The following is a 21,236-nucleotide window of genomic DNA, read 5'->3' on the forward strand; positions in this document are numbered from 1 at the left end:
ATGAAACATTTGAGATGACGAAAATGTATAATGTAATTGGGAAACTATAGAAAAATACAAGATGAGGTCACTGTAACACGTTTGATAGTGATCCCACGAATTTAGCAAAATCCTAATTAACAAAATTGAGAGAGAGAGAGAGAGAGAGAGAGAGAGAGAGAGAGAGAAGAGAGAGAGAGAGAGAGAGAGAGAGAGAGAGATCAGAGGTCCGTCATTGAGACGGAAAGAGTTAGTCAAACGAGATTCCACGTTCCCACCACCACGTAACGTTGAACGTTCAATGACGTTGTGCTCATTTCGCCTCTCCCCACACGTTTCACACAACCAACCGTTATGAAATTAACTAAATAATTCAGAGCTGTCCCCTTCTGTCTCTTTGTAGTGTGTTTGTAACGGAGTTGCAAGAAAGGGTAATTTTAGCAGACATTATCTTATCCTATCCTTGTCTACTCATCAGTCACCACCGTCCTTTTATCTCCATTCATCTAATGACTTTAATCCATTAATCTCTTTTACCGTATTTGAGTTACCATTTTCTAATATAGATGATATTCAGCGTCAATACTTCACACGACTTTAACGAGTTTCAAACTTATCACTTTATATATAAATAAGATATACTTTTAGTGCAGAGAGTTTTGATATAGATGTTTATAAGTCTTATCATGAAAACTAAAATGATCAATTTCAAGGAAGCTGTAACATCAAAATTGGAAACTTTTGACATCACGTTTGAACAATACGTATAATAACATGAAATACTTTTAAGTTTAGATGAAATGCACTCAACTAAATTACACAGATAAAACTGTATTGTAAATTGTTAATATTGTACATTGATTTCTAAATACCTGATTACTTCGATGTAGCTCAACATTCCATCCAAATCACTTTATACATCAAATAAGACTTTATACATCAAATAAGATTCTTGCATTAATCTTTAAAAAAAAAGATTCTTGCACTAAATTCTAGTGAAATTGAATCAAGTAGGTATCTTCAATTAGCTACCACATCCACCTTCCCATAAATTCCACAACTTTATATAAGTCTTCCTCAAAACAACCTAAAAAGATTCCATCTTTCATTCTTCACAAATCACAACACGTAATTTCAAAGGAGGACTTAGTGCTAAAAGTAATGGATGGCTTTGAATACCCAAAACCAAACTTTCTGTTATTCCCTCTCTCTCTCTCTCTCTCTCTCTCTATTTTATGGTCACCAACCCCCTAAAACAGAAAAACTTCCATTTAAACGTCACTCTCATATTTCCCACTGGTTTTCAAGCACCGTTACCAAAACACACATTTCACAAAACGGCGTTTTGGACCGTAAAAGAAGAGCAGTCTCTATATATATAGCCAAACAAGGGAGCACAAAAACCAAAACTCCAAATAATTATAGTATGAGAATTTAGACCCTTCTCTCAGAACAGAAGAAGAAGAAGAGAGATTTCAGAGACACAGATAGAGAGAGATTGGAGATCTTGTCAGATCGGGAAATAGAAACACGTAAGAGAAATCCCTAAAACATTATCTGGTGTTCTGTTCTGTCTTTGCTTTTGGGATTTCTGCATTGTTGGTTTTGTTTTTCAGCTTTCAATTTCAGCTCTCATATTTTTTTTCCTAATGCAAAGCTTGGAGCTTTCAGGGTGTTTCTTGCTGCTTTTGAGCTTTCTTTAATGGGTATATCTCTGTTTTGCTAATGGTGGCTGTTGACTGGTTCTTTGTTTCATCTGTGGTTCAGAGTTTGAGCTATTGACTTGCTTCTTTGTTTGTGTTTCTGTCAATGTGAACGAGCTTTCAAATGAAAGCAAATCCCTTTTTGTGTTCATGGTTTTTGCTCACATCTGTTTGATGAATCAAATTTCTGACTTTCCTCTATAATTTTCCTGCAAATTGAACCACCCTCCATGCCTTTGAGCTTACATGGTGTTTATCCCCTTACAACTTTTTTTAATGTTTTTTGCTTATTTTCATGGTGTTTGTTTCAGCTGAAATTTGTTATGATTCCATTTTCAATTGAGCGAAAACTTGTTCCTGTATTTTCATGTGCTATTTCCTATTATTTCTTAATAAACGTGATTGTATTTGATAGATGACAGATTGATGTAGTTGTTTTTCCTTAATTCTGCTACTCACATTTCTTTCTGAACTGATTTGTCATCCTTTGTTTGAATTTTCCTTGGATCTTTGTATTCCTCTGCGTGGTATTCTTAATTCTTTTTCCTTATCTTTGTATTCTTCAATGTCAACATAACAGGAATTTCCGTGAAGATTTTAAATTTTTCGCATAACTTCATGTCAAACATGAAAGGCTACTTACTAATTTTCCCTGCTGTCCGTCTTCTTCAATGTATCGTTCTCTGTCTCTTGGATATCTTCTCCCCCACTAGTCAGTTTCCATACAGGCTATTTCCTTGTATATCATGTTTTTGGTTTGTAGACATGTGTTTCTTGGTATACTGGTGATGTTACAGGTCTGAAATTTTATTGTAGTATGCTGCACATGCTAAAGTCGCATGCTTTAGGTATTAAGAGATGTGTATCTTTGCTATAAGAAGCATTTGGCATTGTCACATGATTAATGAGATGCCTATATGCTCAAAAATGTGTTCATTTAATTTTGGACGTTGTCATTGTATTATAGTGATGAAAATGCAATAAGAATTTGATAATGGAAAATTTTGAAATCAGCATTGAAGATAGAACACGTCACTTGTGTTGGGCTGTTGGCTTACCAATTTTTTCTTAGCTTATGAAAAGAGCTCAACTTGAGGTTTTTGTATTGGTAATAAACTAATTATTATATATACACGCCACATATCCACGTGCATGTTAATTATATCCACGTACCCCTTAATGTTATTGATTCATTTTTTACTGTGATTGTTTCTGATTGGTTCTTATATGTAAATAAACTTTTGTCATTTTCACCACGTGCATGTTAATTATACCATGACGTAATATGATTGGCTGAGTACACTACATGGCAGTGTCACGTGGTGTGGCGGGTACACAGAATAATTACTCATTGTACCATCCACTAAGTTTTTTTTTATGCTCAACCTTCGGTCTTTTCATGCAGTGACATGGGGAGGGAAATTACTGGTGTGAATCAAGAGAAGAAAATCAATGGTGTTGTAGTGGGTAACAATAGAATTTCCACTGCTAAAATCCATGTCTCTCCCAAAATTTCAGAGAGAATCAGCAGGATCCAGTCCAAGGAACACAAGGTGAAGGACTCTAATGAAGAGAAAGCAGCTGATGGGGAAGATCTTGAGAAGCAAGATATGCAGGCTGTTCAGAGCACGATTCTTGATGATGACATGACCAAGGAGAATAATGAGAAACCTGGAACTCAGAAGTCAAGTGAGAGTTTAAATTCCAGCTCAACAGATTCAAATTCTGCTGCATTTGCAAATGGCCATTCAAATCAGACTGTTCCTCATCCCAATGTTCAGGTGATTGAAAGTGCTGGTATATGTGAAGAAACTGCTAAGGCTGAACTTGCCTCTTCAGAAAACTCCAGCACCGCAGTTTCTCCCGATGCAAATAAGGCTTCACAGACTCCCAATGTAGGTTCACCTACTAAGAGTTCAGAGGTAAGTTTCTGAATATATTTTCTTTATTTTTTTTACTGGGCTTTCTCCGGCAGTTTGATACTCTTATCAGTAACGAAAATGAGAGTTGATTACATTGACTTGTCAAGTGGCTTTAATAAAAACCTGTTGATTTCGGTAAAGGGCAAAAGAAATTCTAAAGAAAAGTAATGTAAGATCATTGGTCCAGTAAAGATTTTATAAAATATTTTCATAAGTTCTTAAGAATGCCATTGCAAATCAAAACGCCTTACACTTTACGGAAACCAAATGTCATTCCTTTTTGCTCAAAATGCAGCATGAGACTGAGCTTAATGGTGTCTTGTTTTGATCTGCTGCTGCTTGAGTTTGTATCTTTATTATATATTATCAAATAGTCCTGCTCTGAATTTTTTTGTCATTTCACTCCAGCCAAATTCACCTCAGTCATCACGAAATGGCCTACAACCTGAAACTAAGAAGCATGCTGTGGACGAAGATGATTGGTCCCTTACTTCCTCGTATCCTTTGTTGATGTGTTAAATCTAAATTTCTTTGATGGTGTTTTCGACTTGTTTACTTTCGTTTATAACCTTAACCAACTATAGCACTGCTGCATCTATGAGAACAAATAAATTCAAGGTTACAGTTGGACAAGCTCCTTCTTTCAAATGCAGTGAACGCGCACAAAAAAGAAACGAGGTATTATCATAGATTTCAATCATTTTATGATGCATATTTCTGTAGAATGGCTTGTATTAAACACAACCTTATTACATCTATCCTTGTTAAATTATGATTACTTTCATTTAGTACTACTCGAAGTTAAAGGAAAAGCAGCAAGCTCTGGAGGCAGAGAAACTGCAGTACGAAGCGAGGACCAAGGTAGATCACTGCCTCTAATATGTCTATATTATTGTGCCTTGTGAATGGGTAGTAGATGATATATGTTGTATTTGTGAAATTTCATTTTCATATGCAATGAGATCTGTGTGAAAATTTATATTCACTATTTCATGATACTTTCAGGAAGAGCAAGAAGCGGCTATCAAGCAGCTGAGGAAGTCCTTGGTGATCAAAGCAAAGCCAGTCCCTAATTTCTATTATGAGCCACCTCCTCCTAAGGCTGCACTCAAGAAGGTAGGTAGCCAAACTTCAGAAGTTGGATAATTGCAAATATTTTGTGTTCGTCTTGGAGTTGCCCGTGTTTAGCACTCTGCTTTCATGGAGTTAGGTCACCAACTTGTATTAATTTAGTTGCATTCTAGCATCCGTAGCAATTCCTTAGTAAGATTATTCATGAGTGAGTCTCTGCCTAGCTCCATTTTTATCCTAAGGTGATATATATTTTTTTTAATATTATGGCAGCTTCCACTTACGCAGCCCAAGTCACCAAAATTGAATAGTCTAGGCAGGAGAAGGAGCTTTGGTGATGCTCTCAACTCATCTCATGACGAAAAGGGAAGAGTTTGCCCTAGAGCACATCGTCATAGTGTTGGTGGCCACAAAGAGTGTATCACTCCTCCGAGAAGTAAGGTGCAAAACAGTAGACGTAATAGTATTGGCAATGGTAGCAAAGTCAAAGACCAAGCAAAACAGGTAGAAGAAACAATGGAAGCAGCTCCTAAGTTCACCCAGAAAAGAAATGTAGACATCAGTTTGAATCATGAACTCGAAAGCTTTTTCTAATATCAACTTTTTTCTTTCATTTTTCGTGGTTTACATTTGGATGTACTAAAAATAGCTTGCTTTCTTTCCTCCACAATGACTTGTTTACGTGGTTTGTGTGATTGGGAACTCTCTGTATATGTTTTGTAAGTTGGTGCTGGTACATATCTTGTGCGTTATATATGAAATGAGTAATCCATTCTGACATGGACTCAATTTGCTTATTCAGGCTGATGAAGTATTCTTGCTTATAGCTAGGTGTTGTTTTTATTGATGTGGTGCGACGAGCCTAAAGTTCATGTTTTTTACTCACAGCTCCCGCAATCTGTATGAATCTCAACCGATAACTGGGAACCAGAAATCTCTGTGATAGCAAACGTATCTAAGGATCTCACTTCCTTTTACCCTAAACTTTCCATACACATGTTCCCTCGTCCAAATTACAGAAGAGTATAAAATATATATGTTGCCATCTTTCTATGCTACTACACATCCCATTAATTTCAGAGGTGGGTTTCTCTGAAATAAGGTTCTAAAAAATGGGTTTATATTGAAATACCCCTTAATTTCAAGATTCAAAGTTGTTCAGTCTGAATGGTAGATAGAGTAACAATTCCAGAAGTTGTGTATGATTGGTATGATCAATCTATTCGTTGGGGCTGTGGGCGTTGTCGACAGATGTGGTAAATAACGTACTGATCAAGTTTCATGATCAGTCACTAAATATCTGAGTTTTGGGGTTGTTCGAAATCACTAGTCTTCTCAAGTTCAATGAGGTCACCCACTTTGCTGTAAATACTTAATCTTTCAACTCATTTGTTGATAAATTGTTCATTTTATGTAAAAGTTTATGTTCTGTAGAAAGAACGGATAAATCTTTCTTGTGGGAAAATGGGAAGTGAAATGTAAACAAATATATTAGTCAGTAACAGTTGGATTGTTTAATTTGGTTGCCAGAAAAACTACCGATTTTTCTGTTTGTTCAGCTTGACAAGATATACCAATTTTGTTATAGATGTTGTATTGACTCTTGTGATCGATCAAGGCTACATGTCATTTTATAATTATATACAATAATATTTCTGATTGTAATAGAATGAAAAAGAGTATACATTTTGGTAAAAAGGATCAATTTCATAGATTATGGTAATATAAAGCCCACCTTTCTGGTTTTTTTATGAGGCATAAACTATACTTGCATTATTATATGAACACTTAAGAATCTATACTATTATAATCAGAACTCATTTTGTCAACTAAATTATCGACCAAAATACCAATGAAAATTTATTCCGTAGACTATAGACTATATTGAAATATATTTAAATAAATAAAAGATAAAATAATAATAAACAAATAATATAAAAATAAATTCAAACATTTATTCCCTTAAACATCTCTGTAACTTCCTCAAATCCTATGTAAATGTGAGTTTTACTCTATGTAACTTTCTAAACTCCCACTTTTTCCTCTACTCACCCATGTTTTTCTCCGGTAAATATTTGTTAAAAGATTAATTGGACAACCAGTGTGTATGCTTTGTTGCTAGTATCTTTTTAACAAATTTATAATTAACTAATTCTGAAGAAAGAATATTTTGAAATCTAATTACAAAATTTAAAAAAGAACTCCGAAAATGAAGCTATGCCCTATTCCAAGTTACATCTGAGAATAGATAGTCTTTTTTCCAGCGGGGAACACATACTTGAAGCCTCTATATAAACATTTGTGATCTCTGAAAAGTTTCATAAGGTTCAAGGCAAGGTTCAATTAGAAGGGGGCGTACGTGGAGTGGAGTAAGCTTTTTGACATTTTAAGATCAAAAATCTTTGAATGTTAAAAAGTTTCCAAAATCCATCGTGATTTTGCCTCAAATTCAACTTTGCCTATTCATTCGTATAGTCTATAGTTAAACTCGATCTCATGGCTACCTTTTGTGTTTCGTCCACCATAGCCGTCATCACTCTTTCTTTCTTACATCTCATATGCTACACTGTTACAGCAACAAGCATCGTCAACAATATCAATGGCGGATTCAGTGCCCAACTTATCCGGAAAAACTCTCCGAATTCACCTTTCCAGGAACACAAAAACAGAAAACATTCTCGACGGTTGATTGGTCCAAACGTTCCCGAAGCACCACTAACAGTCGATCAGATGAGCTTTGCACAGATTATGAAGATCAAAATGGGAACTCCAGGTACTGATATTTATGCGATTGCTGATACCGGCAGCGATCTAGTATGGACGCAATGCGAGCCATGCAAAGCTTGCTACACGACCAAGTTTGGTGTTTTTTACCCAAGAAAGTCATCAACTCATAAGAACATTACTTGTCGACATAGGGAATGCAGACTCCTCGGAAAAAAATTTGTACCACAACTTGTAGACGAATGTAAACAGAAACCTACAACAAAATGCTTTTACAGCTACGCATATGCAGACGAGTCAGTCACATTAGGTACATTGGACAAAGAAACAATTTCCTTGAAATCCAGCACAGGTGAAGACGTAGTGCTAAAAGACATTGTATTTGGGTGTGGCCACAACAATAATGAAACTGCCACCACTGGAAATGAGATGGGAGTTATAGGACTTGGACGTGGCCCCTTGTCTTTTGTTTCTCAAATTGCTCCTTATGTTGGAGGCAAGAGATTCTCTCATTGTTTGAACTCGGATCCTAAGTTGGAGAGTAAGATCTATTTCGGGAACGGGAGTGAAGTTTCTGGCGAAGGGGTGGTGACAGTTCCTTTGGTCGATGCCGAGACTGGTTATTTTGTAACAGTAACTGGAATGTCCATCGGCGATGATTTTGTTCCGTTTGACTCGAACGGAACAACGGCGAGAAAAGGTAACTTTCTGATCGACTCAGGTACACCATATCCACGGCTACCAATAGGCTATTTTGATAAGATGGTAACTCAGCTACAAAAGGCAGTTCCACTGGGATCATATGTTAAACTAGATAAGGCTAGTGGGCTACGATCCGTGTGCTTTAATACCACGCAGCCTGTAAATTTTCCGCTAATGGCTTTTCATTATGAGGGTGGTGGTAAGGTGCCGTTAATTGGTGAATTTATATCAACTCCGGATGCAGAAGAGGGCGGGAAGCATTGTTTTATACTGAACGGGGATGACAAAGAGATTGGTTTTATTGGGGGTCTTATGCAGATAGATTTTCTAGTTGGTTTTGACTTGGATAAGAACGTGGTATCCTTCAAACCAACTAATTGCGTAGAGTTCAACAGCAAGTGATTGCTGAAACTGTTAGTACTGATACGTACGTGGTATAATTTTGCATCTTCATCCTCCCCTTTTACCAACTTATTGAGTCAATGATCATTTGTATTTGCTTGGTCTCTCTCTCTCCCTCCCTCCTCCTTAATGGTTAAGAGTTGTGATAGCTTTGTTAAGGGCAATGTTATGTTTGTGTTTCCTAGTTGAGTCTTTTTTCTTTTGAGAATGGAAAGAACTTTAATAAATAATGAACGATTACATAACACGGGAAATTTTGGTCGAAGACATAGAAGTCTCACTCACTTCTCATCTAGAACTAGAAGAAGTTACGGGTCATTAGAGATGACTTTCACGAGACAATCGGGCCCAACCCCTAACCACATAAAACGTCCATCCAAACGAGCTACCATTGTTGCAATAGTATGAGCAACAACATTTATACCGCCAGGATCATGAGAAATGCTTTGGACACCCATAGCCGAAGCTTTTCCACTAACACACCAACTTTAGCATAATAGAGCCCTCCACATTCCCATTTACCAATCTAACAACTTCCATTTGAACTCACTGAAGCATCACAATTAAGCTTCAAATATTAATAGTTAGAGGAGACCACCGAGCCACTTTAGAGGGTATCCAGAAACATTCCCCCCACCCATACAATTACTCAGTGCACCCCCAAGTCCTGAGACGCCAACAAACCCTCCCAAATCAGTAAACACTGATTATAAATAACATCCGAGGTCGAATCTCACCTTCATGAACCACTAAGTTCCTCTATCTCCAATTATACCAAATCATAACCACAAGTAATTTCATCTCCTCAGCTGTGAATACGTTGTAAACAAACTAAAAAAAATCATACCCGGAGTCAATTTTGAATAAAAGACCGCCCTCTCCAACACCGCAGCACTCATCGGACACAACCATGCTACGTGCAAAGGCGTTTCATTGTGTAACTTCAAAATATATACTCATATATCATATTCTTCCACTACTACTATTCCGGAACTGCACATCAATCCTGATGTTGATTGGTTTTGAACTTCTACATTTTCGCAGTTTGCTTGTGCAATTAGTGACTCGATCGTTAAGTTTAGATTCACGGGTAGCCACTACAGCTCCTCACAATTCAGTGTTCTGCATTAATTTGTAAGGTTTATAAGATACAACTTGTGAGTTGTGACATCATCAATAAGTTTAGGACAAGGTTAGGAGTAGGACTAATTGACATATATACTACATAGTCATTAGCATGATGAGTCCTAAATGTGGTTGTCTGTGTGGCTCCAAACTTCGGAAGAAGATCTTGATGCAGATAAAATAATTTGTTAGGAATTTGATGTAAAGGACATGGATACATGTAGCGAGGAGGGGGCCGTTTTCAATGAATTTTTAATCAGGAAAAATTGAATCTCAAACTACCAAAATAGATGGATAAAAGAAGAAATAGACAGGAGAGCATATGTTCCTAAGGAGAGTAGGTTACCTATCATCTATGGCGATCTAGACTAGAGAACTCTGATTGTTATTCTGCCGCTATTGTTAATCTTTTGGAAAAAGTTAATTACCCGTTTTACAATTCCGCTCATTGTCAAATCTACTATATAACCATATAACTTGTATGTGTTCTTTATACATAACTCCGGATGAAGTTGACGACGGGAATTATTGTTTTGTACTCAGTGGGGATGACAAAGAGCAAGGTTATGTTGGGGGTCTTATGCAGATAGATTTTCTAGTTGGTTTTGACTTGGATAAGAACGCGGTATCCTTCAAGCCAACTAATTGCGTAAAGTTCAACATCAAGTGATTGCTTAAACTGTTAGTACTGATACGTACGTCGTATAATTTTGTATAACTTCATATGTATAAGGGTTTGCTCTCTTTTTTTCTCATATGTATTTCCTAGTTGGGTCCCTTTAATTTCATTGTATAACTTCAAAATATATACTTAGATATCATTCTTCCACTACTACTATTGCGGAACTGCTCATCAGAATATATGTTGATTGGTTTTGAACTTCAACATATTTGTAGTTTGCTTGTGCAGTTAGTGACTCGATCGTTAAGTTAGATTCACGAGCAGCCACTGCAACTCCTCACAATTCCGTGTTCTTCATTAATCCGTAAGGTTTATAAGATACAACTTGTGACAGCATCAATAAGATTAAGACAAGGTTAGGATTAAGTGACACACACACACATATATATAATAGCCATGAGCATGATGAGTCCTAAATGTGGTTGTATATATGGCTCTCCAAACTTCAATCGAAAGAAGATCTTGATGCAGAGAATATAAATTTGTTAGGAATTTGATGTAAAGGAAATTGATAGATATAGCGAGTCAATTGCACTATCCTTGAGTTTATATATCCTTACGTTTGTGTTCGAATGACGTGGGTCTCAAAAGTCTGCTTCAACTCTTGTAAATTCAAGAACAAAATACTAGTCACTCCTCACACTATCACAAACTCGATAATTTATTCTTTCAAGTTATTGAGCAATCTAATTCCTCCATCATCTTTCCATCCAATTTGGGTGTTAAGTTGTTGGTTGACAAACATAAATTGGATGAAATTTAACACCCAAATTGGATGGAGAGGTGATGGAATGACCAAATTGCTCTTATTTGAAAAGTATAAAGAGTGATCAGTTGAAATTGAAACTTGAAATAGTAAACTGTTGAGCCTGTATAAGTATGAAGAGTGCCAATATTTTGTCATAAATTCAATCTAGAATCTCCAATAACGCCCGTAAAAGATTGATTATGATGAATAGCTAGGAAGATAAAAGGATGGCATACAATTGCTTTGTCAGGGCCATTTTCAATGAATTCTCAAATTTTTTTCCGATAAATTTACTCTCAACTACTAACATACATGGATTATGGATAAAAGAAAGAAGGTCCAAGAAAGAAATAGACAGGAAAGCAAATGGAGAGTATATGGCGATCTAGACTAGAGAATGCTAATTGCTATTACGCCGCTACAGTTATTGCTACTATTTTACAACTCCGCTCATAGTCAAAGCTACTATATAACCTTATAACTTCTATGTGTTCAGTCTGCATAATTGAAGACCAAAACATAGCTTAAGTGGGCAAAATTACGAGAAGATTCTGATGCATTACTCATGGATTGGTGATATATAATTGATCAAGTTAAAGAGTACATGTACATGGGGCCTGTGATCAAATCCTGAGGTTCAGAACTTTAGGATTATTATTATTTATTTATTTAGGATTTAAGACATGGTTTGTAGCATTAAGATTATTATTTCTTAGATTCAGGTCATAAAACTACTGGTCTTTACTTGGTTCGTTTATTTCATATCCCTATAGTGGGATAGATCGAGTTTAACTAGGTAACTTTCTTTCAATTCTGAAAAAAAAATGGTCGTCTCTCTCTTTCTCTCTCGATCGAGAAAACTATTTCCCCGTGGCGGCTCGGGTTGTAGTGCGAAGGCCATACATTGTCGATTGGATGAGATCTTCCTCCCTTCTCTCATCTAGATTGAAGAAATGTGGTTGGGCTTTGCTCAACGGTTCTCTCTAAATCTGGGTATTCACTTTCGGGTCTCGGCTGATGGCGTCGATGATGCAGGTGACACTGAATCTACCATGGCTGATGGGATCTTGATTTCATCAGTTGTATTTCTGCATGATTTTGTTGGTCAAGGGACCTTAGGTTGTGTAGCGGATATGACAAGGGAAGCCCAATTGGTTTTCACGGCGGCTCATCTGTTTGTGGAGGTGATGGTCTAGGTACCTGACTAAGGGTCGGCAATGGGTCGGGCCGGGCCTACTACCACCGGGTTCGTGTTGGGCCGAGCCGAGTTTTGACGATTTTTTAATTCAATTTTTCGAGCCGGGTTGGGCTTATTAATAAAACCGAGGCCCACGGGCTACCCATGGCCCGGGCTTTACAGGCTTTTTTGAACAGGCCGGGTCCATTATTTTTATGTGTAATGTATATTTTTTTATTAAAAAAATAAAGAAAAAATAGAATATGATAATTATTTAACTAGATATAATACAAAAGATAAGAAATATAACAAAATAATTTAACTAATTAACATATACAACAAATAAATACATATAAAATTATTAATTAAAAAAAATGAATGAGCTTTCGGCGGGCTTTTGATTGGGCTTTTTAGGGCCGGGCCGAGATGAGGCTTTGAATCTTTGGCCTCTACCCGGTCTTATACCCATAGGCCCGGGCTTTGACTGGGCTACCCACGGACCGCCTACGAGCTTTTAGGCTCACTGGCCAAATGATGACGCTTATACCCGACCTTCTTCCCTCGATAATGACGACGGTCAGATTGGTCGTCTAATGATTTTATTGCAAATCCCCGAACAAGGAGAGCATGAGCTCAAGTCTTGGGCCCTACTCAGTAGTGGGTCTTCTAACATTCTATTTTGGGTTTGGTTAGAATGAGTTTTTATGACCAATTGTCAAGTCAGACTAGTTGGGGAGAACATCTATTCTCCTTCTATTAAGTTGAATTAGTGGGTTCATTCACATTGTATCATATTCAATCTTCTGAGTCTTGCTAGATATTAAAATAATGGTACTATAAATGATATTCAAGATAAGTGTATCTTTTGGCTTTGTAAGCCTAGTTGTTTCTAGGTTTGGAGGGTTAGATGTGATGATTCTTATTGTCGGTCATTATGAATGTATTATCTTTGTACTCTTACTGAATAAAATCGTATTATCTTTGTACTAAAAAAATGTAACTTTCTTTCATTTCAGTTTTGACATATAATATCATCATAATTTATTTTCAAAAAAAAATGAAGATATTATATCAACATACATGTAGTTGGAAATTAATATAAAACTCAAAATTTGGAAAATGAATTCATAATACAAGAAAACACGGACCGAGTCCTCTTCCAAGTTGTTTCTAAAAACAAAAATTTTCTACCAGACTACCACAACTTAAGGTCATATCTCCATGTGTGACTTGTGACTTCTCAGCCGTAAACACAAACTTCACCAATGTCTATTTAATTGTTGGTCATCATTAGATAAAAAAGTCTCAAGGTTCAAACTTCAGCATCTTCGTGGGGCAAAATAACTTTTTGATATTTAAAGATTAAAAATCTTTGAATATCAAGAAGTTCTATAATCCATTGTGATCTTGCCTTAATTCAACTTCTGTTCTTCTCATCACTACTGGAATTCTATTTGATGGCTAACCTTTATCTTTTACACAAACATAATTGTATGTTTGTAGTGATCACCCTCTTATTATGTCATCTTGTATATTACTGTGTTACAGCAACAACCTACATCAACCATGACAACGGCGGTTTCAACGCTCATCTGATCAGAAAAAGTTCAAGGAATTCACCATTTGACAAACACAAAAAAACCAAGATATATCGACGGTTGATAGGTTCAGATACGCCTGGATCACTAATGAGAACTGATCCGAATAGTGGCGCACACATAATGAAGTTTTCAATGGGAAGCCCCCCTTTTGATATTTATGCAATGGCTGATACAGGAAGCCATCTATTATGGACGCAATGCCAAAAGTGTAAAGCTTGCTACAAGAGCAATTTTGGTGTTTTTGACCCGAGAAGATCCTCAACTTATAAGAACATCAATTGTCGTGCAAAGGATTGTAGACTCGTCGGCCATTACAAACCACAAGACTATTCACGAAATTTTTGTAGAGAAAATGATAAGAGACCTTGCCTCTACAGTTTTTCATACGCAGACGGAGCATCAACGACGGGTGTGTTGTCCAAAGAAACAGTTACCTTAACATCCAATACAGGTAAAATTTTAACCTTAAAAGATATCATATTTGGTTGTGGGTATTCGAATAATGAAACTATCAACACTGGAAATGAGATGGGAGTTATAGGACTTGGCCGTGGACCGTTGTCATTTGTTTCTCAAATAGCTCCCTACGTCGGAGGCAAAAGATTCTCACATTGCTTGGTGGGTGAAGATGTTGATGATGTAAGTAACATATATTTCGGGAAAGGCAGTGAAGTTTTGGGGGAAGGGGTAGTGACAACACCTTTGGTTGATACAGACCCGGAAGAGGTTAATTACTTTGTTACTGTGCAAGGAATTTCCATCGAAAATGACTTTGTTCCATATAACTCAACTGGAAAATTCCCTAAAAAGGGCAACTTCATGGTCGACTCAGGTACACCGGTGACTCGTCTACCTCAAGAATTTTTTGACCGGCTAGTAATTCAGCTTAAAAAGATGGTCAAATTGCAGTCATTCGTTAAATATTACCCGACGAGTAGTACAAGTAATCTTTGCTTCAAATCCAAAACGCTTCCAAAATTACCAACAGTGGCTATACATTTTGAGGGTGGTGGGAAGCTGCAGTTGGCACAAGACCAATTATTGTATAATGACGAGCCTGAGGTGTTTTGCTTTGGAATGGCAAAACATACCGTCGACGGAAAAGATTTTAGTGAGTTTGGTATATATGGAGGTGATCTTCAAACAAATATGCTGATTGGCTTCGATATGGATAAAAAATTGGTATCTTTCAAGCCAATGAATTGCGCAAGCCTGAACTATCACTAATGCAAAAAAAAAAAAAAACTAGAGCAATTCATGTGGTACGAATTTTTGTATTTTTGTATTTTTTTTCTCTCTCACTCGACTAGTTGAGGTTATTTTTCACCACGATTTTGTCCTTACAGACAACTTTGGTGGCATTCTTTCTAATGGCAAACGCTAGTCATGAGCTTTTTAATCTTTATTTATCGCCGAATTTCAATACAAGTGGTTCATTAGAATTCTATAAGTGTTATAAAAGAAGACGCACTCTGGATATCTTATGTTATCGAATCTTTAGGCAAATATGTACTAAGCAACATTTCCCTCGGTAACCACATCAAGTAACGGCCTAGCGTATGTGCGGGTCGTGTTCGTTAGACTTAGTCCTTTTTATAAATTTCTCATTAACCAAAAAAAAAACCGTTCGGTTTAAGGAAAATGCAGATTAGACCTAATTTTGTTCCAGATGAGCTTGGGCCGATACTTTGATCTTTATTTCGACAGTCCAGTATCTAAAACTAAATACGGGCCGGGTCGGATCCATCTAATCCCATCGTCACCACATATATAAAGCCAAACACCAAAACCCTAATTTCACTTCCGCACAGCTCCTCGATTCCTCACTCGCCGCTTCTCTCTTCTACTGCGAATTAGGGTTTCGTCTCTCCTCGATTTCACCGACGATGGTAAAGCTCTGAACTCTTCTCTCACCCCAAAGCTTTCTCCGATTCCACGCTTTGAATTTGCTCTGCGTTTTGATTTGCTTTTTTTTTTTTTAAACAAACCGAGGTGATTGGTTCTGTGGATTTTCAGGCGGATGTGGAAGCTGACGTGGCGGCGGCCGGAGTGCCGAAGAAGAGGACGTTCAAGAAGTTCAGCTTCAGAGGAGTAGATTTGGATTCTCTTCTGGACATGTCCACTGATGAGCTCGTTAAGCTCTTCCCTGCTAGGGCTCGCAGAAGGTATATGAGATTCTGTAGATTTATATCTCTTATGTGTTTGAATGCTTGATTCAGTGAGTGTTTATGTGTGAGTGTTGATGTTTGTGATTGGAATGATTGTGGTTTTCGATTGCAATTGGTATTGGCTGTGATCTGATGATTGTGTGTGTGTGTTTGTGTTGGTTAGGTTTCAGAGGGGTTTGAAGAGGAAGCCAATGGCATTGATCAAGAAGCTGCGCAAAGCTGTAAGATTTTCTTGATATCTTGTTTGTGTGTGCATTTTGGGAATTGGATTACTTGGGTTTTAGGGAGTTGAGTTACGGTTTTTAATTTGAGATGGTGATAGTATGCATTGTTTGTTTGGGGGAACATAAGCTAATTTTTATGGTGGTTCCTTGTTTTAGATACTTTGTGGCTTGAGTGATTAGATGAAGTTTAAACTTGGATGTGTACAAGTTGTTCAATTATGAGTATCTGTAGATGCTTATTTTAAGTACTTCATATTCGAGGCACATTTTATGAAATATTCAATTTGTGTGACTTGTTTTGCCCAAATGATCTTGGGATATTACATCGTTCATTCATGCAAGTTTACAATGTTTCCAATCATTTCTCATTTTAAAAAATGTAAAATTGTAGGTCATTTTTTGCTATTGAATTTCTTTCAAGGATCTGCTTACAAATGGAAGTGGTAGTGGAACTGCTTGAGTAATTTGATGAGGATCAGATTGTTTGACATTTCTTCTTTATTTTCTTTTTGTTTCTGTGTTTGGATTTTATGAAAGTGAATTTCAGTCTTTTGGAGTTGGACACTGTCACTCGGAGTCTAAACTTGTGAGATGATTAATTGGTCCAGTTCATCATGATTAAATTGTGTTTTCCCTTGTTGGTATATCTGCTAGTGTTATAACATGTTGGTCAAATAGTAAGGCAATAAAGGCATCTAATAGAATTGCATCCTCTCCTTTTATATTGAGGAAAGATTGCCTCTAAACATGTCTCCCTTTGCTCGGAAGTCTGGTTTCATTTTGCCAATATGGCTTTAATACCTTTCTTGAGCTTGATTATTGGGTTAAACTTGTATGCGCATGTCAACATGTTAATCTGAAATACTTGGTGACCTGTTTCTTTTCTGAATCTTTTTCTTGTGATTGTTTTCTCATTGAAGTACCTTGATACTTCAGTGTCTGTTTTCTTTATGTAATGTATTGCAAGTTTTTGGTCACTTGCTGATATTTGGGTGTCATTGTTTCACTTTCATTATCTGTTCATTTGTTACAGAAAAGGGAGGCCCCACCTGGTGAGAAACCAGAGCCCGTCAGGACTCACCTTCGCAACATGATCATTGTTCCTGAAATGATTGGTAGCATTATTGGAGTCTACAATGGCAAGACCTTCAACCAGGTTGAGATCAAGCCTGAGATGATCAGCCATTATCTTGCTGAGTTCTCCATCAGTTACAAGCCTGTCAAGCACGGAAGGCCTGGTATTGGTGCTACCCACTCCTCCAGGTTCATTCCCCTCAAGTGAAGTGTTCACTATTGTTCAGAGTGTTGGGAGGACTTTATTTGAGTATGGATTTGGATTTCCTGTCTGACATTTTTGCTGAAAGTTTTATTATTTTGTAAACAATGACAAAATCCATTGGGTTTGTAGGTTCTTAATTTCTTTTGCAATCAAGTTTATGACTTGTGACTCTGCTTTCTGTTAGTAAAGACCCTAGAGTTGTTTCAATTATCATCTGCCTCATTGTTGGGGTGGAATAATATCCATGCATCTTCTGTTAATGGTGATGACTGGTCCAGTTGTGAATCAGGGTACTTTGTTAAATTGTCTGCTTGTTCCAACTTTATGTGATATGTGATGGTTTGCTGTTTTTGCAAATTAAATCTAATGAAATATCCTATTGAAAAGCTAGAATGCAACTTTTAGATTCATAAAGACCTGACAATACTAGTCAGGGTCGTTACAAATTGTCTAGGCTCATGCAAAATGTCAAGGTCTACGAACAGCATTTCCGGCTCGGATGGGTGACTATCAGCGTTGGGCAGACACTACTGTATGCTTATGCTCGCTCTCATAGGTGACAATTAGCATTGCAGGGTCTTCGACGCATCTCTCCACATGTTTCCTTGCTGGGCAGCCTCTCATGGTGCTACACTTATAGTACCCCCTGCATTCGTACCTAGTTGTCAATAATCATCAATAGCAAGAGACTTCCAAAGGTACAAACTACAAAGGTCACTAGACATAGCTCTGTTTAGAACAACATATAGATCTCAATTGAAGAATGAGGATGAACCCTAATTAAGATGATCTTGGATTAGAGAGATTAGTAGTAGTATTAGTACCTTGGATAAGGAGAGCCCTTGATTGGCTTCTGCCCATACTTCCTCCATGAGTACTCATCACCAGGAATGTTTGCAACATTCTGACTTACTGCAGGTACCTTGAAAGATTTTCTCACCCTGAGTCTCCTATGAACACAAAAAACCATTAGTTTTGATCTAAACGAAACAAACAAGCCCTGCCTTTTCGACAATTTCAGAGAATAACGACTAACCTCTTCCTTGAATTAGGACAATTGTTACTGCTGCTACATTTTACACTGCTGTTTTGCTGTGCGCTAGTGCTCCTCTGTTGTTGCGAGATCTGTTCAGACGGCCGCGGCATGCCGCCACCGATTAGTCTAAAGGAATTGCCGCCGTAGTTGGCCGCACCACCGGCGTCCATGCTCAAGCATGAAATAAACGACGGGGCGTTTGACAAGGAGGGTGTGGTGCTAGGCTTGTTAAATGCAAGGGTTACGCCACTGAATTGTGGGGGATGGACTTGAACTCTATGTAACGGCTGCAATGGTTTTGGTTTGGCACTTTGGAGAGGAAGCTTGATACTCATATCCAAAACTGGGTTGCCTAGAATCACTTGCTGGATTTGTGTGTGTGGGTTTTGAGGGAAAGTAGCTGGGAGTAGTTGGAGGGTTCTGCTTGAAATGTCTGATCTGTAATCAGGGCCATCCAAGAAGAGGCTTTGAGGCAAAGATGAGTCGAGCTTCTTCTTCAACTTTCTGACTCTTCCATGACCCAGAAGAGACACAACTCTCTTGAACTTCCACATAGCCTCCTCAGTCTGCACCTCTAAATTTTTACACTGAATATCATTGTTGGGTTTGTTTAAGAAACTGTCAAGAACTCTATGGCAACTCTCTACTGCTGCTTTGTTAGCTGCTTCAACCTCCTCCATGCTCCCTAAACACTAAAAAGTATTAGTCTTGAGACGCTAGAAGAAACTCATTGGCTTAAAAAAAAGAAAAAGGAATCCCTACTAACCCAGAAACAGATATGGAGAAGACAGATTCACTATTCTAACTAGACAATCTCCATACTTCCCTGAAAAGATGAGTGTCACTCAAGATTCAATCTTTTCAATCCAAAAGAAGAAAGAGCACTTGGAAACTTAGAGCATGTGCAACTCCAAGAACCCATTTTCAGATAAACACGTAGTTAAAGCACATAGCTGATGTCCATTTGGGTGAGGTTTATATGAGCAGGGGAGTAAGAGAACCAAAAAGAAGAGAAAACCGTGCACACTTTGGGAAGTGAAAGACAAAGCTTGCCTTAAAGGAATGAATGAGAAGAAGACTTTACTCCGGCTTGGTAATAGTTCAAATGCAAAAGACGAAGGTCTCTTTAATCAAAGGAGTTGATATTCCTACGCAAATTTTCTGTCATTTTTGGTCTCCCATTGTCCCCAAAAAACCCCAAGAACAAAGAATCTTCTCCCATATTTTTACACAAGGGTCTATATCTCTCTGTATCAGAGAAATCGAATTATATCAAATTCTTTTTTACCGTTTCGGATAATAAGAGAGCTGCAGGAAAGCGACAATGCTCTGTTTTGGAGGAAGAGAAACAGAGCAGCAGAAAAACAGAGGAGCAAAGCCAAAGCTGGTTTCTATGAAGGGTGGGATCCACTTTCTTGACCTTGATCAGGCATTGACTGAGTCCTACACGTCCTCCACTGGGTATCTTCTGAGCCCCGGCCCAGTAGGAGATGTGGGCACGTGGTATTACACCATGTTACCTGCCACGAATTTTGGACCAAACATTTTTCACCTCTCTATTATTGGTTGAGTAACTTGAGTTCAAGGGTTACATTTTACAAGAGTTGATGTGAAATATAGGAGCTCATGAATTGAGAATTCGGATGTACGAAATCAAATTAGGACGTAGATAAAGTTTTGGGAACAATTAAGACTGAATTATACATAAATAAATTTGCTGACCACATTTTATTTACTCATTTTATGCCTATCTTTTTAAATTCATGTCATGTTTCTAATTGCTCAATTATTATCTAACTATGAGTTGAGAAAAGACACATGACATAAGTTTAGAATAGTAGGCACAAAGTATGTAAATAAAAGGTGGTCGGCAAATTTACTTTTGATTTACACGAGTTGTAATACTATTTAGTCGCATACGTTATCGGTTGATTGAAGTTCCGTTTGGTTTGCACTAACTAAGAAAACTAACTACGAATTGAAATAGAATCCGGAGGAATTGAATTTTTTTAAGCTGATATTTTCTCAAACTCCTAGTTTGTTCGTAAGTGAGAATGTCATTATAATGTTTGGTCGACTTCATACTCTCATAACTAGTTAGTCTAGTTTTATAATGATTACTTGAGATATCATATGTGTGACAGTTTTATACGCCTTATGCACATATGATTATAGACAAGTAAGCGTGTAATTAATGACGACATTCCATTGAGAGCCTTAAACCGGTTGCTAATCGATTGGATAGCATAAGTGGTAGGTAAGTGATCACTTCCCAACTAAATTATTGGTGATGAAAAAAGTCATACTAATTTCAAGTCTTTTGATGGATAAAGAGAAAAATCATTTTTGAAATGACCTTACTAGGTGAATCTCTTGTCATCTTGCACTAGACAGAAAAAGATGGATGTAATTAACAAGCTTAAACAGAACAACATAGTCCACATTAGAGTGATTATTCTAATTCTTATATGAAGTTTATCATATCGTCTTATCTTGTATGTGGAGAGTAGTGGAGAATCATTGAAAGAAGCATATGGAAGATTATTGTCAAATAAATATGGTATTTGGGCAAATAAGTGATCATTGAAGTTGCCAATATGACAACAAATCAAGGATTTGGGCGTGAAGCTTCGAGATGCATCGTACACTCCACCAATCACACTAAAATGCTGCCAAGTTCTTAAGGATTATAG

The 21,236-nt window shown here is 37.3% G+C and overlaps 5 protein-coding genes across 6 annotated transcripts; 4 read left to right on the forward strand and 1 right to left on the reverse strand.

The window, feature by feature from the left end:
• Nucleotides 1-1,352: 1,352 nt before the first annotated feature.
• On the forward strand, nt 1,353-5,470 carry LOC126797904 (protein WVD2-like 1). Of its 2 annotated transcripts, none has more exons than XM_050524664.1 (7): nt 1,353-1,511; nt 3,088-3,604; nt 4,013-4,101; nt 4,189-4,282; nt 4,394-4,465; nt 4,610-4,720; nt 4,949-5,470. In XM_050524664.1, the coding sequence occupies exons 2-7, from the start codon at nt 3,092-3,094 to the stop codon at nt 5,267-5,269; spliced, it is 1,200 nt and encodes a 399-aa protein (XP_050380621.1). In that variant the 5' UTR covers nt 1,353-1,511; nt 3,088-3,091; the 3' UTR covers nt 5,270-5,470. The 2 variants fall into 2 exon arrangements, with proteins under 2 accessions (XP_050380621.1, XP_050380622.1); XM_050524665.1 differs by having other exon boundaries at nt 4,964-5,470.
• Nucleotides 5,471-7,171: 1,701 nt separating this feature from the next.
• LOC126800463 (aspartic proteinase CDR1-like) lies at nt 7,172-10,298 on the forward strand. The gene is made up of 2 exons (XM_050527830.1): nt 7,172-8,499; nt 10,172-10,298. Exons 1-2 carry the CDS (start codon nt 7,172-7,174, stop codon nt 10,296-10,298), a joined length of 1,455 nt encoding a protein of 484 aa, XP_050383787.1.
• Nucleotides 10,299-13,692: 3,394 nt separating this feature from the next.
• Nucleotides 13,693-15,063, forward strand: LOC126800465 (aspartic proteinase CDR1-like). Its single transcript, XM_050527831.1, has one exon. The coding sequence runs from the start codon at nt 13,693-13,695 to the stop codon at nt 15,061-15,063; it is 1,371 nt and encodes a 456-aa protein (XP_050383788.1).
• Nucleotides 15,064-15,612: 549 nt separating this feature from the next.
• LOC126797915 (40S ribosomal protein S15-4-like) lies at nt 15,613-17,677 on the forward strand. The gene is made up of 4 exons (XM_050524678.1): nt 15,613-15,725; nt 15,853-16,001; nt 16,168-16,225; nt 17,262-17,677. Exons 1-4 carry the CDS (start codon nt 15,723-15,725, stop codon nt 17,508-17,510), a joined length of 459 nt encoding a protein of 152 aa, XP_050380635.1. The 5' UTR covers nt 15,613-15,722; the 3' UTR covers nt 17,511-17,677.
• A 216-nt stretch (nt 17,678-17,893) lies between these two features.
• On the reverse strand, nt 17,894-19,765 carry LOC126797906 (probable WRKY transcription factor 74). The gene is made up of 4 exons (XM_050524666.1): nt 19,310-19,765; nt 18,544-19,228; nt 18,332-18,457; nt 17,894-18,153 (listed from the first exon to the last, which is right to left on the reverse strand). Exons 2-4 carry the CDS (start codon nt 19,221-19,223, stop codon nt 18,018-18,020), a joined length of 942 nt encoding a protein of 313 aa, XP_050380623.1. The 5' UTR covers nt 19,224-19,228; nt 19,310-19,765; the 3' UTR covers nt 17,894-18,017.
• Nucleotides 19,766-21,236: the final 1,471 nt, after the last annotated feature.

Source organism: Argentina anserina, chromosome 6 (genome assembly GCF_933775445.1).
Source record: "Argentina anserina chromosome 6, drPotAnse1.1, whole genome shotgun sequence".
Taxonomy (NCBI): Eukaryota; Viridiplantae; Streptophyta; class Magnoliopsida; order Rosales; family Rosaceae; genus Argentina; species Argentina anserina.